This window comes from Amblyomma americanum, chromosome 3, assembly GCF_052857255.1.
Source record: "Amblyomma americanum isolate KBUSLIRL-KWMA chromosome 3, ASM5285725v1, whole genome shotgun sequence".
NCBI classification, from domain to species: domain Eukaryota; kingdom Metazoa; phylum Arthropoda; class Arachnida; order Ixodida; family Ixodidae; genus Amblyomma; species Amblyomma americanum.
Window position 1 is genome coordinate 60,008,078 of NC_135499.1, and position 21,616 is coordinate 60,029,693.

Consider the following 21,616-nt stretch of genomic DNA (forward strand, 5'->3'; position numbering starts at 1 on the left):
TCAAACTGCTAGGCATGGCCAGCCTTGTAACGAACGCCTATGCATTAAAATGACGGATAAAAGTCAAATTTCCAGATGTCCCTCATCACTGGGCTCCAAAAACTGCAAAATGTCAAAAACTGGCTCTATTTCAAGAAAATACGACTTCCACATGGCAGGAGGTTGCAAGTTAAGCTCATTTAGTACCTCCTGAAAACAATACAACTGGGACGCACAATATTAAGCCATAACAGCATTCAAAATTCATTCTATCATCTAATGGATGCTGCATTTCGACCTAAGAATTTTAGGCTGTTTTTCGGGTAAGCTCTTACACACACTGACCGGACGTTGACACTACGGCTTAGGTTCCATATCTATGCTGCAAAATGCGCTTTCCGGAATAATGCGAGGATTTTATATGGTTCGGCGAAGATTAAAAAAATAAAGAGCTCACATTTGTACAGCATCCACTGTAGGTGGTACTCTGGGCATTACAAGCTTAACCCTGGATATTAATTTGTGTTCGCTAGCAGAATGTAAGTTTTACGTTACGAATTATTTGACATCGCGTACTTGTGTATGCGGCTGACGGAAATGCGTCTGCGACGTGCAAAAGAATCCGGGCATACAAAGGTTATTCAAAGCCTATATCTTTTTTTATAAATTCAAGTGCCTATTTCATGTTCGTAAACTGCAAGTGCTAGTAATCCGCGAAGAAATTTCATACAACACATCGCAAAAGGGGCCTGTCTGGCTTCAAAGTTACCCCGTACAAAATTGCACTTACCAAGTCGTGGTCTCTTGGCGAGCGCACCAGGCACATGGGCTTTTTGGCCATGTCGGTCGTGACTTCGACAACAAGCGCTGAGACGGACTGGAAATCGACCTTGCGCAGAACTTCACCCTTTCGATTCACAGTGGAGAGGGACTCATCCGGTCCAATCTTGACTTTGACAAAGCGCTTGTGGTTCTGGTGCAGCCACTCCTTGACGTCTGCGGCAGAAAATGAAAACACCAAGTTATTTGAGCAGTACTGTGCTACCTACTCAAGTTTATATACGGCCCGGCTCTTTGTCTACTGCCAATGTTTACATGGCGATGTGAATGCTTCTTCCGAGCTAGCGTGGGAAGGCAGGAGCTTTTTGTGAATAATGCTTCCATTGTCCCAGCGCATATGGATCACAATCGGTGTGAAAGAGGATTGAACGGAAACAAGTAATATGTGGGAGTGCTATTATGCATACCGGTATATGCATGAAAGCTTACTGGATTCAATACTGGAAACAGCCAGAGTGCGGTCGCTTACTTAAGTTTGTCTACAGCAACCACAACTTCCAGATTTAAGAAAACAGCTGCTCAGTTAATTAATGCTGCCTGGATATAAGCACTGCGACCCGTTATAAGGTCTGCTATCGCGCTGTCTTTAAATAATATCGGAGGGAAAGTTTTAACTGTCCCACCTTTTCGAAGGGTGAAAATACGCTCTATAGCCAGAGTGGCCAAAAGTGCACTAAAATAAATAAGGTACACATAAAATGGCATTTAATTAGCCTGCTTAAAATGAGCGTACACATGCACACACGACCCGCACACGCTCGTAAAAAACCAAAGAACTTGACGGCCAACCTATTAGAAAAATTGTGAATTTATAGTCCATTTAAATATATATGAGTGAAATTGATTTCGTACTGTGATTTCTTCTCTTGCTACAGAATTCGTCGCACATTTTCCTCCAGAGAAACACTGACCACTTGAACGCCGGAATATATGGAAGAATTACCAAGTGCCGTAAGTTTTGAGCAAAAGCCTTTCGTGGCTTAATCCCACAGATCACGGTTGGTGTCGGCTTCATGGGCAACAGCGAGAGAAGTCAAGCCCATGGGATGTCCTGCACGCCTGCCTTTCGAGGCGGAGCACCGAATGCTCGCGTCTCCTGGATTCACGTTACCAGTTGACGTTAACACAATTATCATCTCACAGCAGTGACTCAGGAGCCTGGGGTCGGCGCGGTCTTTCTTCGAGGGGGTAGTGAGCGAGTGCGGAGTAGAAATGGGTGCCACATCTGCGAGCGAGGTGCGACGACCATGTCGCGACAATCGCAGTAGTATATGGAAAGATGCATGGCACATGCGCAAGCCAATTGCTGCTTTTATTGGAGAGTGGGGAGTGGTCGCTACCCACACATTACATGATGCTAAGGGGGTGACGTCAGTGGATTGTAGTAAAGCGGCTACGTAGCGCAAGATGTAAGATGCGATGGGGAAGCCGGAGATAGCAGGTGCGGATGCAGGGCACAGACGCGCCGATGTCACTACCCGTCCCTGAATTTCGCGTTACATCCACGCAGTCGAGACACGAATTTTTCCAGCTTCCGTTAATTAAATGAAAAGCAAAAATGTGTGACCGACGGGCACTCACTTCACTCCTCTTACGCATAGATGATGAACATTTTTGTAACAGTATCGAGACTCACGCTGCTGACACTTCGATGGCGAGAACAGAAATAAATGCACTTCGACGCAAATATAAGCCGTGTTTTCAGGTTATAATCTTACACAATTTGTCGTAGTTTTTGCCAATGGTCGTCTCCTTCTTTGCCTTAATAATCCGTCTCCTCTTGTTCTGGAGCTTTATGACGCCGTAGCCGAGCCCAGCACATACTGTGAAAAAAAGATAGAAAGAAACCAGATGAAAAAGGACGCAAACGTTCCGGAAGTGCAGAAAAAGCTACATGAGAAAAAGCAAAACAAAAATGAAACTTTGCACTTCAATTTGTCACTTGAGAAGACGAGTTTAATGGAAGATGGCGCGAATATCTAGCATACAAGGAAGGTTCTATTTCAATGATATGCCGTGGCTTTCAAACACGGACAGCACTTGTTTCCATGCCAAAATTATGAACCATATCCGGTTGAAATACTTGTACCGCTTCGTCATGACCCGGCATCATGTATGCTAGAGCTTTTTCTCTCTCTCTCTTTTCACGTTTTACACGCTATTTGCCTGAAACTTAGAAACCAGCGTTCATTTGACTAAGTTGTGGCTTCATAAAAAAAAAATTCATTTCGGAAGCCTGCACTCCAAAGCAGGACAAAGCGCGGCATGACAACTAAAGTGTTTGGCAGCTCCGCGTAGTCATGAGCGAGTACCTGGCACAGAGCGTCACAAATAGTGAAAAATTTTCGATGAATGGAAAGCAGAAATACGGAAAATAAAAAACGTAGTGAGCTCCCTTTTCAAGTGCACCCGAAGTTATCTACCCTAGAAAGAAAATTCTGTTGGCGGCGCTGAGCCCCAACCGAAGAGGCATTATTGCCGTTACCTGTCGAACTAAATACAGTTTAAGGAAAATCCCTCTTTCATCGACCTTAGTTCACCCTCTCTAGCAGCAATCGTAGAAACCGTATCCTTAAAAATTATCAGATTGCTCCTCAGAAGTAGGCGCGGTTTTTGTAGTTATTACGGTGCCGTAAATGATTTTCTAGCCCTCCTTGCAAAGAAAGTCTTCGTTGGAAGTAATTCCTGCCAATAAACTACATATATGTTTATGGGTAATACTTAGGAAGTTTAAAAGTGTTCATTAAAAGTCTTGATACTAACTTTCAAGCTCACGATCCACTTAGTTCATTCATTAAAGCAGAAGGGCAAAAACGAAATTTCTATACGCTTTCATTTAGGCTCTCCGTAAAAACTAAAGCATACAAGACTGCCACATAGAGTATATACTACTCAGGGGTGTCGCACACAGTCACCTGAGATTGTAAGGGTCGCTAGAGCTAAAATTAACTTTGGTAAAGTCTGCAGCTTTCATTTGGGAAGCACCGGTTATTGTAAGAGCAGAGTGAAATACGGAGAAAGTGTTGTGCAGGATCTCCTCAGAGACATAACGAGAGCGGTGTAGCACTGACGTGCCTCATTCCTGTGAAGTAAATCATAAACAAGGGCAGATTTTCTGGAAGAAGCAACCGGAAAATGCCGAGCGTACTGATGGGTATGAAGGCCAGGATGAGGCAGGAGTAGATGTAGGCCACCTCGTTGCCCCTGAAGTAGTCCCAGCCATCCAGGATCATGCAAGGCTCCAGCACAGAGCTGTTGATCTGCTGCGGCTGTGGACACGGGTCACCTGCGCAAGAGTGTCCTGGTTAATCGCCATGGCCGAACTCGAGCCGCGGCTTCCTTCTCTTACAGCAGTCACCTGTTGTTAATCTTTCGTGCACTCCATCCGCCGTGCTTCCGGGACCACTCTCTGTACTACTCGACCCTTTCTCTTACAGTGTTTAACACCCGGATCCAATCCTGACCATCGGCGGTAGTTCTGTGGCTGTGGCGTCCGCCGACTCAGTCCGATATCACAGGATTGAACCCCTGCCGTTAGTTGCAATAACGCAGGTGTGCTGTGAGATGTCAGTACACCGTAACAACCCCAGGTGGCCGAAATATAATCGGTTAGCCTACACCACGGTGTCGTTGATATATCTCAGGTGCCCGAATTGCATGCCTCTTGGTTTAGCTGAAGTGCGCTTTCCAGTTCTCATTTTTTGTTATTGATCGAAAAACAGGTAAATTTTTAGCGAACAGCACTGAAGTATTTTATTAGCCTTTAGAACATTTCAAAATCGACATCGTTTCTCGAGGATCGTTTTGGCTGCACTGGCTAATCACCGAAGTGAGAATCACACTGTCTCGACCGAGAAGAGGGGCCAGCTGCGAGTGGTCGTGCATCCTGGCAAGCCAGGTGGAGCTGACACGCATCCAGTGTTCATCGCACCTTTTCTCTGTTCTGAGTGGTGTTCTTGGCGGCATGTGGTTTGAGGACGCCACACCAAAACAAAGCACGGTTCAAAAGTAGACGGCCCTGGCTGTAAAAGCACAGGACGCGCACATCCTTACTCTAGATGCTCGGTATCATTAATTGTGGGCTCTAATAAAGCTGCTCATGGTTCTCAATATGTTCTTCACAGTCGCTGCTAAACCACTTGGATTACATATAATCTGCCTAATTTTAGAACGCAGAATAACCTTGTGCACCCCCCCCCCCCCCCACCGCTACATATGGCCGCGATTCATTATACCTGGACATCAGTGACCTTTGGTGCAGTCCTTCTATACCTGAAGCACTTTCGTCACCGTCACGATAAGACAATTGTGACAGCAACAAGTCGATTGACGGTTTAAACAGGAAACTGAGCGATTATGATAGTAGCATTTCGCTTCCCTCTAATTAAGAATACTTGGTAGTTACCCACAATGAAAAAACATCCATACGTCTGCACACACATCCGAACAACTAACACTGCCAACGACTCTTGCTGCTTTTCTTGGTTCAAAGCGTAAACAAAGCTCTCGTGCCTGCAGCGAAGAGCTGCTTCCTGCACCAGGATATTAACAGCAGATCGCGCCTATTTTACTTTTTTTCACAGTTCTTATAAGCTCATTTTCTTCGTGGCCACATAGCCTCTACATTGCATCACAAGACAGAACTCACCCGACAAATTTGGACGCGCTGCAGCACATGTGAAATCGGCCCAAACTGATTTCAGTCGTGGTTCATTTAAGAGTAACTGCGATGATTATGTATATGGGAGGTGCTCTAGACTTAAATGCCTCTTAAAATCGGGGAAAAATACGAGGCCTTCTGATTGTCATCATCACCAACACCATCAGCCAGACATCGCCCACTGCAGGGCAAAGCCATATCCCCCAAACTAACCCTGTCATGTGCCAGCTGCAGCCACCTTATCCCTGCGAACTTTGTAATGCCAAACGCCCGAATGACCTCGGACTCCACTCCATTAACCTAAGATGCTATCGGTTATCTTTCCTTCGCATTACATCTCTGCCACATGCCCATTTCTTCATCTGGATTTCTTCTGGGATGTTATTAATTTACCTTTTTCTCAATGGTCCACTATGATTTCTTCCTGTCCCTTAACACTACGCCTATCATTTTCCTTTCGTAATCTTGCTGCAAGTTCTCAATTTAACTTCCTGACTTTTTTTCCGTTACCCTCTAAGATATATCGACCGCATGGGTGTCTACTGGCAATACACTGTGCACATTTTTTTTTTACACTGGTAAGCTGCTGTTCATAACCTGAGGTGCTCTGGCAAATACACTCCACACTATTCTTATTCTCCTAGTTATTTCACTGTCGTCCAACATTACTTCAGTTTCCTTGATATTAATTTTTATTACCACCGTTCTTCGAAGGTTTACGTCCTCAGGCGAGCGTTAATGTTCCTTCCCTGATATAAGAGGACAGTGACATTATAAATCGGAAGCTGCTAAGCTCCTTTTTAATGCCTCCTGTAACCGTTGAAAAAGCATACGTTTAGCGCTTGTGCACTGTCCTCGTCCTTTCTTGGTTGTTTTGCGCTAAAAGTATTCTTTTTCAACGATGAACCAACTCGCACAACAGAACGTTTTATTGAACCTCCTATAACTGCGCAGTGAACACCAGCGATGAGTTTCTGTAAGTTAACCTGACACCGACTGAGTCTTATCCGTTTACCCTAAATAGAAGAAAACCTGACCACGTTTCGTAGTTCTGCACGACAACTGATTTTCTCTGAAGACAATCTCATTGCGCGAAAGCATTTAAGTTTTGCCAATTTTTGTTCAAAAGACTGATCTGAAATATGAGACAAGCGCTAAGCCGTAACAGCACCATCTTATGGCACTCTCGGTGGGCTACCTAATCGCACCAAGCTTGAGGCTGCGTAATTTTCGTTATCTTTAGTTCCCAAAAGTGGCCAAGGAGACCAGGCCGCAGATTCCGCATCGGTCCAGCGAGACGCGCTCTTTTACAGCCTGAAAATAGCAGGTGCCCGCCTGCAATTATATACCTCAGTGGCTGCCATCAGGCGCACGGACATCGTCGAGGCTCGCGAAGTTTTTATCTTAAACCGACAATCGCGAGGTAGTCTAAGGCTGCTCGGTTTTCTTTCTCTGTGACTGGAGCTGTAAGGCCGTGGCTCCAGTCAGCGCTGCCTAGGAAATGACGCGGAAATATTAGGCTTACTGGCACCTCAATGATCTTCTCCAATGATCTCGCTTCATCCCGCTCTATAATGGAGGCTAGCATGACGTAGTGAGCTTCCATTACAAGCAGAAAGAAAAGAAGCCGACGATTTCATTAACCCCGGAAGGCACAACACGAGACTACTGTTCACTGCTGTGCTCGCAGTGACCAAGCCCCCCCTCCCCGTACCTTTTACATGGAAGAAAACGTTTTTCTGGATCTCGTTCGGTTTGATGTCCGTAGCAGCGATGATGACGTCGTACATGGTGATTCTCCGGATGTCTGCAATTTCTTCCGCCGAGAACATCCTGGGTGAAAGGCAAATACGCAAGCATGCATTAGGAAGCTTTCGTCGGGTGGACCTATCCAAGATTATTTAACCTCCAGTGAGGGAAGCGGGTTCACTTAAATTGAGGACAACGTAGCGAACTATGGAAAGGAAAATGATAGGTGCAATGTTCACAGACAGGAAGCGGGCAGTGTGGGCTTGGGAACAAACGCGGGGTAACTTAATTACATCCTAGCTGAAATCAAGACGAAGAAATGGGCTGGGCAGGTCACGTAATGCGAAGGCAACATAACCGATGGTCCTTAAGGGTAACAGAATGGATTCCAAGGGAAGGGTAGCGTAGCAGGAAGCGGCAGAGATTAAAAAATCTGCGGGGATAGGGTGGCCCCAACTGGCACAGTATAGGGCTAATAGTTGATATATGGAAGAGGCCTTTTGATGATAATGGAGGCAAATGGATAACTCCAAAGAGTAACTGAGCTGTTGAGTGCCGTTTTTGCTATAAATGCTTGGTGGAAAGGAGAGGTGCAGGGGAGCAACACTCAAGGCCACGACCTTCCTCCACGCTGTACCTCACACCTCGCTGCGCAGATGCGAAAGCAAAAAATTCAATGCAGGGATTTGCGACATTATGTGCTTGAAGTGATAGTAGGCAAAACTCTGCCTCATTTTTGTTGCTGTAAAACTCGACTGTTTCGCTTCTTGTGGCAATGTTCACCTTCTTTAGACAGCAAGAAACTCGCTTCTTGTTTAGAAATGTGATGTCAAAAATGAGATATTTTTTTCTTTCGCGACTCTTTTCATTATGACTGCGGTGATCCCGCGTTCAGACAATAGCTAACCCCGTGATCCCTGGGAGGATGTAAACGGCGGGATGACCTAGATACGATCATTCGCATTAAATAAAAAAAACTAATTCTTGTCATCACAGCTTGCTTGCGAAAACGCTTAGTGGCAACAATGCGTTAATTAAAATTTATGAGCTATTTGGACCTTATAGACGCTTCGTTTCCAGTGTAAATTAATCTCGTTGTCATTATAATGCGGTAATCAATTGATATAGGCAAGCCTGACCTGTTCTCACTGTTGAAAATAGAAAATTGGTTTTTAGGAAAGGAAATCACGCAGCAACTGTCTCGCATATTTCGGTGGGCACCCGAACCGCGCCGTAAGGGAAGGGATAAAGCAGGGACCTTGAAAGCAGAAGGGACGAAAAAGGTGCCGTATTGGAGGGCTACGGAATAATTTCGACCCTCGGGGACCTTTAGCGTGCACTGACGTTTCACCTTCCTTCTAAAGTCTCCGAAAAGTAAAAAAATAATAACAATGAGCCAGTGAGGTTACATCCCTCGTTTTCTAAAACCACTCCGCTTTGTTGCAGTGTGAACGCACTATTAGCCTCCTAAACCGCAAAATCTCACTGTGCGCATGAAGGCGCTGAGGGAGTCACGAAAGGAAAGCAAGCGCGCATAGCTGGCTCCCTGGGTCAGTGGACACCCCAATCGCACTTTTAGATACGTGGTGGTGGACTGCACCTCTACAAAACCTCGCTTCCGCACAATATTCGTGCTTATAGCAATGCTAAAGCGCCAGCCAATTTTTTTTTCTTTTCCGGCGCTAGTTCGTAAGCCGAAGGTTCCCGGAAAACGCGTAGTAGCGTTTAAAGATCCCCAGGTGGTAGAAATTATTCCGGAGCCCTCCACTACGGCACCCCTTTCTTCCTTTCTTCTTTCACTTCATCCTTTGTTTCTTCCCTTACGACGTGGTTCAGGTGTGCGCCTATATATGAGACAGATACTGCGCCATTTCTTTTCCCCAAAAACCAATTTTAAAAAATTAACTTGTTCGTCGGCAAAAACCTTGCGCGATCACGTGACTAATTTCGTCGTGAACAGGTAGGGCATGCGCTCGCAACTAGAGGTCGCCGAACGACTTGAAACACCGGTCAAGATAACATCCTGAAATGACTGCTTCGCGCGCCATCCTGCGCGCATGCGCAGTAGCTTCCGCCGCAGTCATGATAAAGACACCAGTGCCTATGTGGTATATACATTAGGGGATAGAGCCGGGTTGGAGCGTCGTACTCTCAACGCCGCGCGTGTGCGTATGCCACAATTACGCGCGGCGGGTCGGACGTGGGGCGAATGATTTCCGGACACTGACGCAAAACGCTCCACGACAAGACATCCAAGTTTATGTCAACACATTTCTCACTCCATAAAGCACTACTTGCGATGCTGCCAATGCCGAAACACAATCGTCACTCCCTCATGCTTAGCGGTAGCCTGCATAGTACATGCAACAACTGCCAAGCCACAATGTGCGCAAGCCAGCGCTGATAATCGGCATTACCAGGCGTGTAATCGCGATTAATTTTCTTTGTAAGTTGTTCCATAAACTATTGTGAACCTTAAATTGCTGATGTGTTACACCAGTGCGAAGAGGCTGCAGAGTATACGAATAGAGGCTGAGTTTACGCGAAGAAAGCAGGATAGGGAATAACGGAAATCTGCAAATGTAGTCGCTACTGGTGATTTCTTCAAGTTTGCTCCACTGCCGAAGAGTTGTCATGAAGTCGAGCGCGTCGCACGGCCTTCTACTTTCAATACGTTGCTTCCACGGTGCTTTTTACACGAGCAAATACATACCTGAGGTCAAAGATAAACTACATCTATGAGCACTCAAGCAGCGTCCTTTCGCGGAAAAAATAATTGTCCCCACAACCCCCTTCCCCTTTCCCCTTTTCTAAAAAATAAAAGAAAAACGCGGTGCGAATAAGCGAGACTGGCAGACATCCCTCATCTGAGCATGCAGCCCTCGTCGAATGCAGAGCATGGCGGGAGAGGTGGCGGTGTTGCGATCGCGTCTTTCGTTTGGGCGCAGGCGACAGGATGCGGGCAATGTTCTCACAGGCAGTAGGCGCTTGTTGCAGGTTTGGAGGTTGGTAGCATTATTTTCTCAAGAAGGTGCTTCGCTGCGAGGAAAGCCAGGAAAAAAGCCGCACAAAGAGCTTGAGAGGTCGACGCCATGTAATTATTTTACTCACCCACTTGGGACAAGTTATCTCACGTACCAGAATGAGCGGGAATGTTCGCGAATGCGTGCGGCCATTCTCCGCCATTTGGGACCTCTCACGTAGATTTACACTGCTTATCCACAATATTCTAAACTACATTTAGATGACCGCCGCTTACACTCGTTAGTAGCTGCTATCGCGACCGCGAGCTTGGGTACTTTTTGAGCTGAATTACGAGTTCGTTCGAATCCAACGCCAGCCCACCGGCCTGTCATCTCCGCATAAAATGACAAGTTCAAGGGGATAACATTGAGACGGGTGATAACTTTCGGAAAATCTTTATCGCACGGTCGTCCAATATATGCCAATTCTGAGCTCATGAGCATACATTTGCGGAAAGTAATATTTACTACGCGCAGCTCACGCTCTCCACCACTGGATTCCAAAGGGATGTTTCATTCATTCATCAAGAGTACCCTAGAGTGCACTGCTGTGCCGGCACAGCAAGCATAACTTCTTTGCCCCAAAAAATGGTGAGTTTTCCGGGTGTCATTTTTTCAGGCCGGCAAACGTACTTTTAACACCGGCGCTTTGAAAGCTTCCAGGATTGCCACCCTCAAGGTAATAGCAGCATGCTAAGACATAGCCAGCTCGGTTGGAGTTGCCTTCAGATGATCGACTTTCCCTTTTGAAGAAAAGCATTCATAAAAACGTCTTTCAGTCACAGTTCTAAGGACTCCCAATGCTCTGCAATCGCGGCCAAATAATGCTTGCATATATATCCTGAAGTGCTCAGGGCGCAATCTCGAAATGGTGTTGCACAGTTACAATCATAGCACTATGAAAGTCCGCTCTCAAAGACAGAGAGAATGAAATTCTTTTTCCGACGAACAAGTCGGGCGGTCAGGCGTATACCTCAAGCCTGTCTAATCCACAATATTGTTCGCTGCAACTCATATATAAAGCGGCCTACATTCGAAGCAGCCCGCACGCGCTGCCTCCGCCCTCGTCTGTATTACGCCTCAGCTCCCTGGGCGGCCTGGGTCGCGTACTCTTTCCGTGAATCAGAGCCTGCGCGCGCACGGCGCCGCGCGCCAGCGACCACCTTTACTCGCTCACTTTGGGCGCAATCAGGTGTTGCAATTTGCGCGCGCCTCTCATTAGTCTTGCTCGAAGACAACAGCGACGATAAAAGGCTCACCCGACGACGGCCTTGCCCCGTGGACGAGCGCCGAAGCCTCGGTCCGCGCGGGGCTTTCCCATTCGTCGCCTTCTCAGAGGGGACCTTGAGACGTTATTGAGAGGCAGTGATTAGGTGACTGGAAACCAGTTTACGCGGGCCACTGTCCCTCCTTCGTTGCAGCTGTTGCTGACCGCTGGTCAGCGCCGCCGCTCGCCCTGAATGACCAAGCTGTGCGCAGGCCCAGCGCTGAAGGATTATGGAAATGGCGCATGCGCGTAGGACCCTGGCCTACCCGATAGACAAGGGTTCCCACTATCTTCGGTAAAAGCGAGATCCGTCTCACTACCGCTGCCTGAGCGACGAGGAGCGAGTCCCTGGGCGCGCGAGTGCACAGAAAAAGACAAACGCCAACTAAGCCGCATCGTTGGCTGTAGTACGCAAACAAACAGACCATGTTCGCTAGAAAGGCACAGCCCAGTGCGGCCGGAAAATGCAAATACGTGCGACTGTGTGCAGAGGCCAAATTACCAGCCTGACAGGCAACTTTACCGGCGTATGCTTCCTCTTTTGACTAATGGCCCTTTTCGGTTGCTGCACAGATCATGCCAGCGTCCATCGCGTGACCAGGGAGGAGCTCGGCAAGTTCAAAGCAGTTCAGAAAGCGAAGCATGTCGCAACGTTTAGTAAAACTCATTAAGCCAGTGCTCTAGAGGAGCATACGCACAGCAGACGTCAGAGAGTGATTGGCTCTGCTACGCAAAAAGCGATAAATGGTTTAGATTGTGAAGTTATCTCTTATTCATTCAGTACAGCAATCCCAGGGACTCTCCAAGCAAGGCATGGAATTGATGTACCTCCATTATGAAGGAACAATGAAATTAAGAGCTAGTTAAATGAAGAGAGAGTATTAACTGAAAGGTTGACATTTTGATACCGAGTGACGCGAATCGCTCCGTAACTTCTGCAAGGCGGCTGCTTTTTGAAGACCTGTAAGTTAGCGTCTACCAGCATGCTTTCAGCGTACCATTTTCGTAAGAGAAACCATTCGCGGCTTCACGCTGCAAGTGCCACTCCATGAGCGCCGATCTACGCACCCGTTCTGCTGGTTCTCGAACCAGAAGCGGTCGGCGTCCCGCAGCCGCTCGAACTGCTCGCGGATGATCTTGCGGAACAGCGGTCCTGGCCGACCGTCGTCCGACTCCAGCATGCCGCCCACGAACAGGTCCACCTTGTCCAGCTGGTCGCGGTACAGCTTGCGCAGCTTCTCGAACAGCTGCAGTCGGTACAAGGAAAGACGTTGATTTAGCGCGACACCTTTCGCACAACACCGTCCAAAAGACCGCCCAGAACGAACCGGATGTTTTGCGGGAACATTCCCTAAATGGTCAATACTTCTGGACTGCCGCAAGTACGAAGTAAACAGGTCGGCTGCTCCACAGCAGACATGACCGTATTTAAGTTACTGTAATAAAATTGCAATATTTAATTTGTATTCCAGGTAATTTGCAATCAAATGAATTACTTTTCTGACCTAGTATGTGATTGTGCCCATCGTGTTTCCTCGAAAAAAACTTTCATCATGCACAAAACTGGGTTGCTATTGACTACATCAGCAGAGCGGCTCATGCAGTTAAGTACTTAAGTCAAAGCAGGGCAAATTTTTCGAGGCCGACGCTGGTGCTCAGATGTTCCTGCAACGCACTAATCAGAGATCTGAAAGAATGCTTGTAGGAGCTGTATCCAATCAACTTCTTTTTAATGAGTAAAATTAAAAAATGAAGGGGAACACCGACCAAAGAAGAAGAGTTCTTCACGTTTCCAAAATTCCAAAATAATTTAAAAGTAATTGTACTTCAATGCCATGACATTTAGTGAGCAGTAATTTGTGAACAGTGATGTCTAATATGAATTAATTCCATGCACGCATTTTCAAAAAAACGTGCCACTCAATTTAATTCTTTTTGCAAAGTTAATTTGTTACGCAAGCTTTAGAACCGATGATTATCGCTCACTGCGTCGGCGCAAGGAGCCTTATGTCCTCTATAGCGGAGCCGAGTTGACGGACCCGTTTTTACGCCATTGCCGTTTTTTTTAATCACCCGGGGCTAGTAGTACGCTGTTGCGACTGGCGCCTTGTTCTGTTCCTCATCGTGGTCCGCGCGCACTGAGGCGCTCTTGAGCGACAGCGTTGTCCTTGATGCGGGCCCTGGTGCCTCATTGAGAGACAAACGAACCAGTCCACGTAAGCTCACGGCAAACAGGGGGCTCCTGAGTACCGCTGTGCTGCCTTTCGCGTAACTGAGCCACCCGGCACATGACGTTTTATTGTCACCTGCGTCGTCTTCGGAAGCCGATGGCAAAACCACATGTGTGTGCGTGTGCGTGTGCGTGCGTGCGCGTGCGCGTGCGCGTGCGTGCGCGTGCGCGTGCGCGTGCGAGTGCGTGCGTGTGTGTGTGTGTGTGTGTGTGTGTGTGTGTGTGTGTGTGTGTGTGTGTGTGTGTGTGTGTGTGTGTGTGTGTGTGTGTGTGTGTGTGTGTGTGTGTGTGTGTGTGTGTGTGTGTGTGTGTGTGTGTGTGTGTGTGTGTGTGTGTGAAATCCAAAAACCCCTAAGTGGTCTTGCATTCAAGTGTAATGCCGAAATAGTGATTTTAGATAGATCAAAGTGAGTAGATTGCGACTAGCATTGTGAAAAACTAGCTTGCTAGACACGAGTGAATATGCATGAGCTGTGATCGCCGGGCCAGATTCTTAGCCACCGCGAGACTGCTCAGGCAGGCGTCGTCCACAAATAACGAGAGATCTGAAGGCCGCCGCGGTGGCTAAGTGGCTATGGTGCTCGGCTGCTGACCCGAAAGACGCGGGTTCGATCCCGGCCGCGCCACTTGCATTTCGAGGGAGGCGAAATGTTCGAGGCCCGTGTAGTGTGCGATGTCAGTGCCCGTGAAAGAACTCCAGGAGGGCGAAATTATCCGGAGCCCTCCACTACGACGTCCCTCATAGCCCGAGTCGCTTTTGGGACGTCAGACCCTCAACTGCACACCAGGCCCGGACTCAGGAACATGTTGTGTTGCAGATCATTAGTCCTCGTGCGAGGTTAATGATGAAACATCCTTTGTAAAGCGCTTGGACAGTGGCTGTTTCTCTACATTGCTTTGTTTTTCTTCTCTTTAACGCAAATATACAGCTACCGTATTCCTTTTCCCTTCGTGGCTTTCTCGTTCGTCTTGCGACAAAATCCGGAGCTGTATGACATCCGTGCCGCTGGTTGCAGATTCTTCTTTGTGTTCTCTATGGATTACATCAGCAAGAAAAAAAAAATCTTTCAGCTGGACACCAAGAACAGCTCGGCGCTCTCGTCTTTCGCTTATGTGTCCTCCCTTCTGTTAGAGATAACCGCATCCAGTCCGCCATCGCCCCGATACAAATGCTGTTCTGTCGTATGAATGTATTGGCTTAGGATGCCAAATGTCCGGGGGTAAAAAAACTTGAGCCGCAAAAATAAAAAAAATGCGTGGCTGGAACCCTTCGGTGGTGGTGGACAGAAAGCAGTGCAGACGCGTCTACCGCGCGCAGTGCCATAGGTCGCAGCGAGCATCATGTTAGTTGAGGGAACTTGAAGAGAAGTTTTATTGCTGTCTTGCACTTTTATTGCCTTCACTTAATTATTTGCAAAGGGATAACTAGGAATAAAATGAAGACCAAATCAGGTCGACTACCAGCCGCCGTCCGCTCTGGCCAAATCCTGATCTCTCCGTCTTCGTTGCCCCCGGCTCTGACAAAAATGAGCGAATGCGTGCGGCCGTACCCTACTACACAGTCAAGCTGCGTCTTTCATGAACACGCTCGCAAAGGCAGCCTTGCCGAGAAACGGACGCCCGCTCGCCACTCGCGTCGCCGGCGGACCCTCTCGACGAGCGGATAAACGTTTCCCGCCACTGCATGACGCGCGAGGGAAATGGGCCACGGGCGACATCCACTGGGTGTACGCCCCTTAACGCATGACCCGCGGGCATACCGCCGCTTCGCTGCGCCGATGGCCGGCGGTAGCCGAGGGGCCCGATGCGCGCCACGAATGTGACGGTCACTGACGACGACTGCGAGTGGCAGAGAGAAATGCGCGAGAGAGGCGCCCTCTCGTTTCCTTTTGTGCTAGCTGGGAAGTGGAGCAGCGTCCAGTGACCGCGCCTGGTGGTGAACCCGCACGCAGTGGAGAAGAAGCGAACAGGAATGGCGAAACAAGATAGGTTGCCATGCCCGTGACGCAAAGCCTCCTGTGTGGCTGCAAACCTGAAATCACGATCGGCGTGACGAATGGGCAAAATGAACCGGCGTGGAGGTAAGGTGACGGGAACACGGGGGCTGGAGGACAGGGAGGTGTTACTGGCCGCCCAGCGTTCCGCCACATCGCGAATGGTTCTACAGCTGCAGCGGCCACTTTCGTAGCGTGAAGGCGCCGCTCGCAGAGAGGCGCGGCAAGCTCTTGTTTTGCCCCCGGGCCGCTTCGCTCTGCATTCGGGCTTTTATTTGCGCACCCCCGTAATTACCGGGGCGTGCAAAGCGCGCAGTGCAATGTACCAAAATTACATGGTCTAATGGTTCGCTAGTGCAGCGAACTAATAAGTATGTAATTCTAACGAGAATGTACGACAAAAGACCCCATGCACGGAACTTGGGACGCCCGAGAAAACATTCAGCATAGGAAGTTTGCTGGCGGTGTTTAGCTCTCGCAGAATACGCGGTTCCATTGCTTTCTAATAAAGTGCGCACAGATTGTTAGGTATAATACAAATTATAACGCAGACCTTGCACACGTACCGCTGCCATTGCCCCCTCCCGTTATTTCCTTTACTCTCCCTCTTCCCACTGGAATGTACGGCTTCCCTCAGGAATCGGCAGATGTTAACAACGGGCTTTAGCAGAGCAAGCCATCCTTTTCACCCACCCTTATAGTCCCGGCTTCGAATAGTTTATCATCCTTTCCCTCAACGTGCGAGGAGCGCGAAATAAAACTGAGCTAGCAAACGTCAACTCGTACGTTGTAAAAGTGGCGAATGGTTGAGGGGATTATCGGTACTGACGCAATGTTTATGGCACTTGTCAGGCGTTAAGTCAGGCTATAAGCTTTCGAAGTACGGCAGATATACGTGATAGGGTTCAAGTAGGAAAATGTACAGCGTCCTCCCCCCCCCCCCCCCTCCCTCACAACCAAAATAAACAAAAAATGTCGAATGACGTAAGCTTTTTTTTTCTTGAAGCTTCAATTTTGAACGTTTCTATCCTTCTGGGTCTGAAGAAAGTAAACAAAGCTGTGGGGCGCATGTGATTCTGGCCGTAGGAGCACTCGTAACTAGCATAAACGATGAATGTGCTATGTAGAAACTCTTCGCCCGCCTTCATCGCTAGATCACGGTACGGCCACCGCTGCCCCGTGGTAACCTGGCGTGAAAAAAAAATGTTGAATAAAAAAAGATCAACTTATCAGGCTTCCATTCATTGTTCCCGCTTCTACGGCTAACGAGGGCAGTCTGACAATGTGCGAATGTTACGCCAGGCGGCAGCGGGGCACTGAGGTGTGTAGATATCCTTGCTTCGAAACAGCCATAAGACTTCCTTGCCACTTCTAACTAGTCGACAATGTCTCTAGGCTACCACAAGCATAAACTAATGCTCCTCTTCTGAATTCGCCACGTGGCGCTGTTCTCTTGTAAAAATGGTCTATAGACTTTTGTTTAAAGCGAGATTTATTCCCTCAGGGCATCAATGGGGGAAGGCGTGATTAAAGATGTAGTAATTATTAACGAAAAAAGGCTAGCTGATTTTATGAAGTCCAGTAGTGAGCGATGGTATGGCCCCTGCGTCCAGGCAATATATATGAAGCAGGGTTGCTTGGTGAAAGACCCGCTACCTTCAGGTGCCGGATCCTTGTAGGCTTGAGAGCAGGACAGTCCCACAGTAAGTGGTGAATGTCGGATTCAATGTCCTCGCGTTTACATACCAGACACCCAGGCCGCGGAAAGAAATCTCGGTATTGACTTTTTTGCCTTCCTGTATACATATTTCGTTTCGTCTATTCATAGTCTATAGACTGTCTATAGACAAAGGGCTACTAAAAGTGTATGGCCATAAATCTGCAGATTGTCTGTAGACTCTCTATGCGATTGGTATTGTCTATACAGTAGTGTATATATGATTTCTCTATAGAAAGTCTATAGACCTTATAGACTCCCTTGTCTTTTTTGACTGGTTATTTTCAGTTCAGTCTATCGACCGTCTAGAGACTGTCTAAAATTTTTTTTGTAAGCGTTGTAGCAGACCTAACTAGCCGAGGGCAGCAAACTAGAGTTTTCAGAGATCAGGGTGCCTTGTCATGATTCTTGTTCCCATTTGTTCTTTTGCGCGCTTTGGGATTGGTCAATAGGGCTCCCGCTTTTGTAGCGTGCCTGAGAATACCATTAATTTTTTGCTATCATCCCTTGGGTCATAGGTGGGAATTGCCAACGGTGGACGAGGAAAAGAAAGGTCCGTAAAGATTCATTGTTGAACATGGTCCCTGGCTTTTACTCTAACTGCTCAGCTTCCTCAGAGACCCGATGGTGGAGTTCCCGAGCACATGCATCTGGGGGGGGTGCAATGGGCCGGAAACTTACGCAAATCAGCCGAACCGCTGGTTTGCCGGCGCTGATAGGGGTATAAAGCAAGCGACTCCCGACTGTGGGCCGAACACTGTCCCACTAGGCCAGTGCTCTTTTCTACCTGGCGCATTCGGATGTTCTGCATGCAGTCACCCGGGTACGTCGGACGACATCGCTTGATTGCGAGAAGCTCAGCGCATCTTCGCGACCTGTCTACCACAGAAGTTTTCGATTTTGTGTCTGCAGGCTAGAAACTGTAGGTAGCAGCACGCACGAACTGCTTGTTGCACCAACTGGCATGGTCAGAGTCAAGCAGAGAAAGGCGGTACCTCTCCTAATTCATCAGACTTCGCCATTTACTGCTCCATACCAGTGGAGCTTTGCGCAATGTCTGAGAGACAGACTGGTCGCACGTGCACTCGCCCTCACCCATCGCTTTCCTTTTCCTGCGGCCCTCTTCGCCAGCGCCGCCTGGCCATGTCAAGGTGGTGCACTGGCGCGTGCTGCTGCCGCCGCGGTTATCGGAGAGCGCCAAGCGTTGCGCGCGGGGACCCTTGACCCAAATGAGAAGGGAAGGGGAGAGAGAGAGAGAAGGCCTCCTCGGGCGCCTGACTTTTCGCACGAATCGCCCTCGCCGGTTACGCAAGAGTACCTCCTCCTCCCCCCTCGTCGGATGTAACCGCCGCCGGCTCGGCGTTCGCGTATACCGCCGCGGCGTCACCTCACTGCGCACTGAAACAATCGCACGGGGAGGCGGGTGTGGCACGGTGCCGTGCGATACAGTAGGAACCGAGGCATGAGCAAGCAATGTGGGTCGTTTAAGTAGTAAGTAGCGGCTTTTGTATATTGAAATAATAATAAAAAGTAAGGAAAAGATTTTTGCTAGCCCCGGCATCAGCCATCGATACTGAAGCACCTGACCTGAGGCAGCGGAAATAAAGGATAGCAGGCAGAATGGAGAACTGAAATGAAAGAGGTGAGGGGACAGGAAGAGAGGACAGGGGGAGAAGTTTAAGCCGTTTGTATAAACCGAATATCTGAAAGTAATTGAGTCCGATAGAAGGGTGGACTCCCCGCTTCACTAATGTACCACGGGAACCGAATATCATGAAGTAATTCGAGGCAATCAAATGAATCAAACAATATAATAGCCTCTCCCGTTCCACTACTGTCCGAATATGCAAAAAGGACAGTGCTTAATTGCATGCGCGTTCGAATCGACTAATGTTTTTCATCTTCCTTGTGGCACTTGCCGCCAGCCAACCTCGTCCAATGCTTCTTGCCGGAGCTTCGATGGCACTGCAGCGTACTTCTGCCAGCCCTTAATGACCACAGTAAAGTGTTAGAGCTCTTCCGGTGTACACATTCCATCCGGGGAGCTCTTGCCGCTGAGTGACAGCGAGCGGCGGCTCTAGTTAAACGAACTGTCAGCTATGAATTATTCATTTCCGGCACTCATTCAAAACGACCGCGCAGAAAGTGCTCTAGAATTAAGTGTGAGTGAATACAGCGCCTTCCATCGAGCGCATCGAGAGTTGTACTGAGCACTGCTGCAATCTTAGCGCTGCGAAAGGATTTTGCCATCACCGAAATGCAGCGACTGGGGTACAGCGCGCTAGTTACGCACGGCCTCCGGGCACAACAGTCACTAAGCCAACACGCCGGGTAGGAAGAGGCAGAGCAGGGACTAGGGGCAGTATGCAAGGCCTTCCACCAATGAAGGAAGCGAATGCATTCGTGCAAAACAGCTAAACTTTTCATCGTTACTTTCTTAGGCTACAAATACACTGACATTAGTGGCGCTTTCGTCTTTTCGGAAAAGAAAGAGCTGAAGAAGTTCTTGCGTCTTTTAAATTCATAGGACTATGTTGGAGCCTTCAAAATAGTGCCTGTCAACATATTTCCCTATTGACAGGAATGAAACTAGAAAATGATTTCCTAATTGACTTTATTAAGGAACATGTCAAGCATACGTTCTCCTATTAGACTGACAAAACTATAATGTCAGATAACGGATGACCTAGGAGGGATGTCAGCTATTCGGAATGCGTCAAAACAGAATATTACTAATGCGTTGATGATGGATGGACAGCTGGTTTAGTTGGTAATAATTCATTGTGAGTGGTACAGCGTGAACTAGACGACGGACAAAAAATTCCTGATGACCTAGCTCTGCTAGGCCAGGATATACGTAGCGAAAGCGCGGCGACTTCTCGATCGGAAGAGTTAATGTATGAAACCCGTGCATTCACTAGATGCGCCTTTATTCATCATTAAACCTACAGCCATCGTGGCGGAGTGGCAGCGTTTCCGCCGCAAGCTCCGGAGGCCCTGGTTCGATTCCCAGCCTCCACAAATGTTTTTATTTATTATTCAGTGAGTGGACGGGGGGTTTCAGTGGCTCCCATAGATCCTGCCACCGAATACGTTGGTTAGCGCGTAACTGCATGTAAGGGTAAGGATGGCTTCGCGGCGAGGAGCGCGGTGTAACGTCATGCCAGTAGGCGCGGCGAGCGCGCGGCGTCCGCCCAGCTGCGGCGGCTGCTAGGCAACGGCTCAAGGTCTGTCTCCGTGCCTCCTCGTGGAGGGTTCGTGGAGAGTAGCTTTCGCTACAAAAGAAAGGAGACACAGCGCTCGTCTGTGTTGTCTTCTTGATTTTGTCTGTCGTCAAGTTCACGCTGTACCACCTACAATGAATTATTAATGCAGGAGCATTAAAGGGGTCAGCTCAAGCTGCAATGTGGACCGCCGCTTGTGAGTAGCTAGTGGCAAGTAGCAGCCTGCCCATCGGGCTACGAACGATCTCAGCATACCACTATACTACATCACATATAAGGAACCTTAGTATACCAGCTCGAATATAACGAACCTTTGTGTCCGGAGCTCGCATGTAACGACCTTCGACTGTTGGCCTCGAATATAAAGAAACTAATTGTAGTACCTCGGATAAAACGAACTTTAATATGCCAAGATGATTGTGCGTCAGAGATTATTGGGATTGGCTCAGCAACTCGACTACACAAAGAAAGCATGTCCAAGACGTTCACTTTTTCGACATTTTTCAGCCCTGATCCAAGAGATATTGCAAGAGTGGATGTTAATAAGCACAAGAACCAACAACAAAAAACACACAAGTATTCAAAGCAACACTAAATTCCATACAAATAGTGTTGGCTTCATACAAAATCAAACGGTGGTGCATAAGTCAATTAGAATGTCGAACAATGAGCAGCTTACCTAAAATTTGCTGAATGATTGTGATGTAGCAACGGGGTTTGATAACACGTTACATTCTTTAGTGGTTGTTGAGAAAAAACTAAATTTTAAGCCATCATGCTGCTGACGACGAGTTCTCCGAGTTCTATTTCGGCCACTCTCGGTGAAGAATATATTAATGTACTTCTCCCAAACGCAATTTTTTGGAAGCAATCAAGTCCAATGCAAGGTGCAGATTTGCGCATTGCTAGCTCTTACCGTCAAAGTTTTCGGAA

General features: G+C 48.0%; 1 protein-coding gene across 3 annotated transcripts in view; it reads right to left on the reverse strand.

Moving 5' to 3' along the window:
* The window catches only part of Duox (dual oxidase), a 196,650-nt gene that overhangs the window by 32,916 nt on the left and 142,118 nt on the right, over positions 1–21,616 (reverse strand). For all 3 annotated transcript variants that reach the window (XM_077657416.1, XM_077657417.1, XM_077657415.1), the window contains exons 12-16: positions 12,587–12,765; positions 7,194–7,312; positions 3,968–4,105; positions 2,538–2,642; positions 770–975 (exon numbers count right to left, since the gene is read on the reverse strand). In XM_077657416.1, coding sequence (XP_077513542.1) covers positions 770–975; positions 2,538–2,642; positions 3,968–4,105; positions 7,194–7,312; positions 12,587–12,765 — 747 coding nt within the window. The remainder of the gene's footprint in view (positions 1–769; positions 976–2,537; positions 2,643–3,967; positions 4,106–7,193; positions 7,313–12,586; positions 12,766–21,616) is intronic.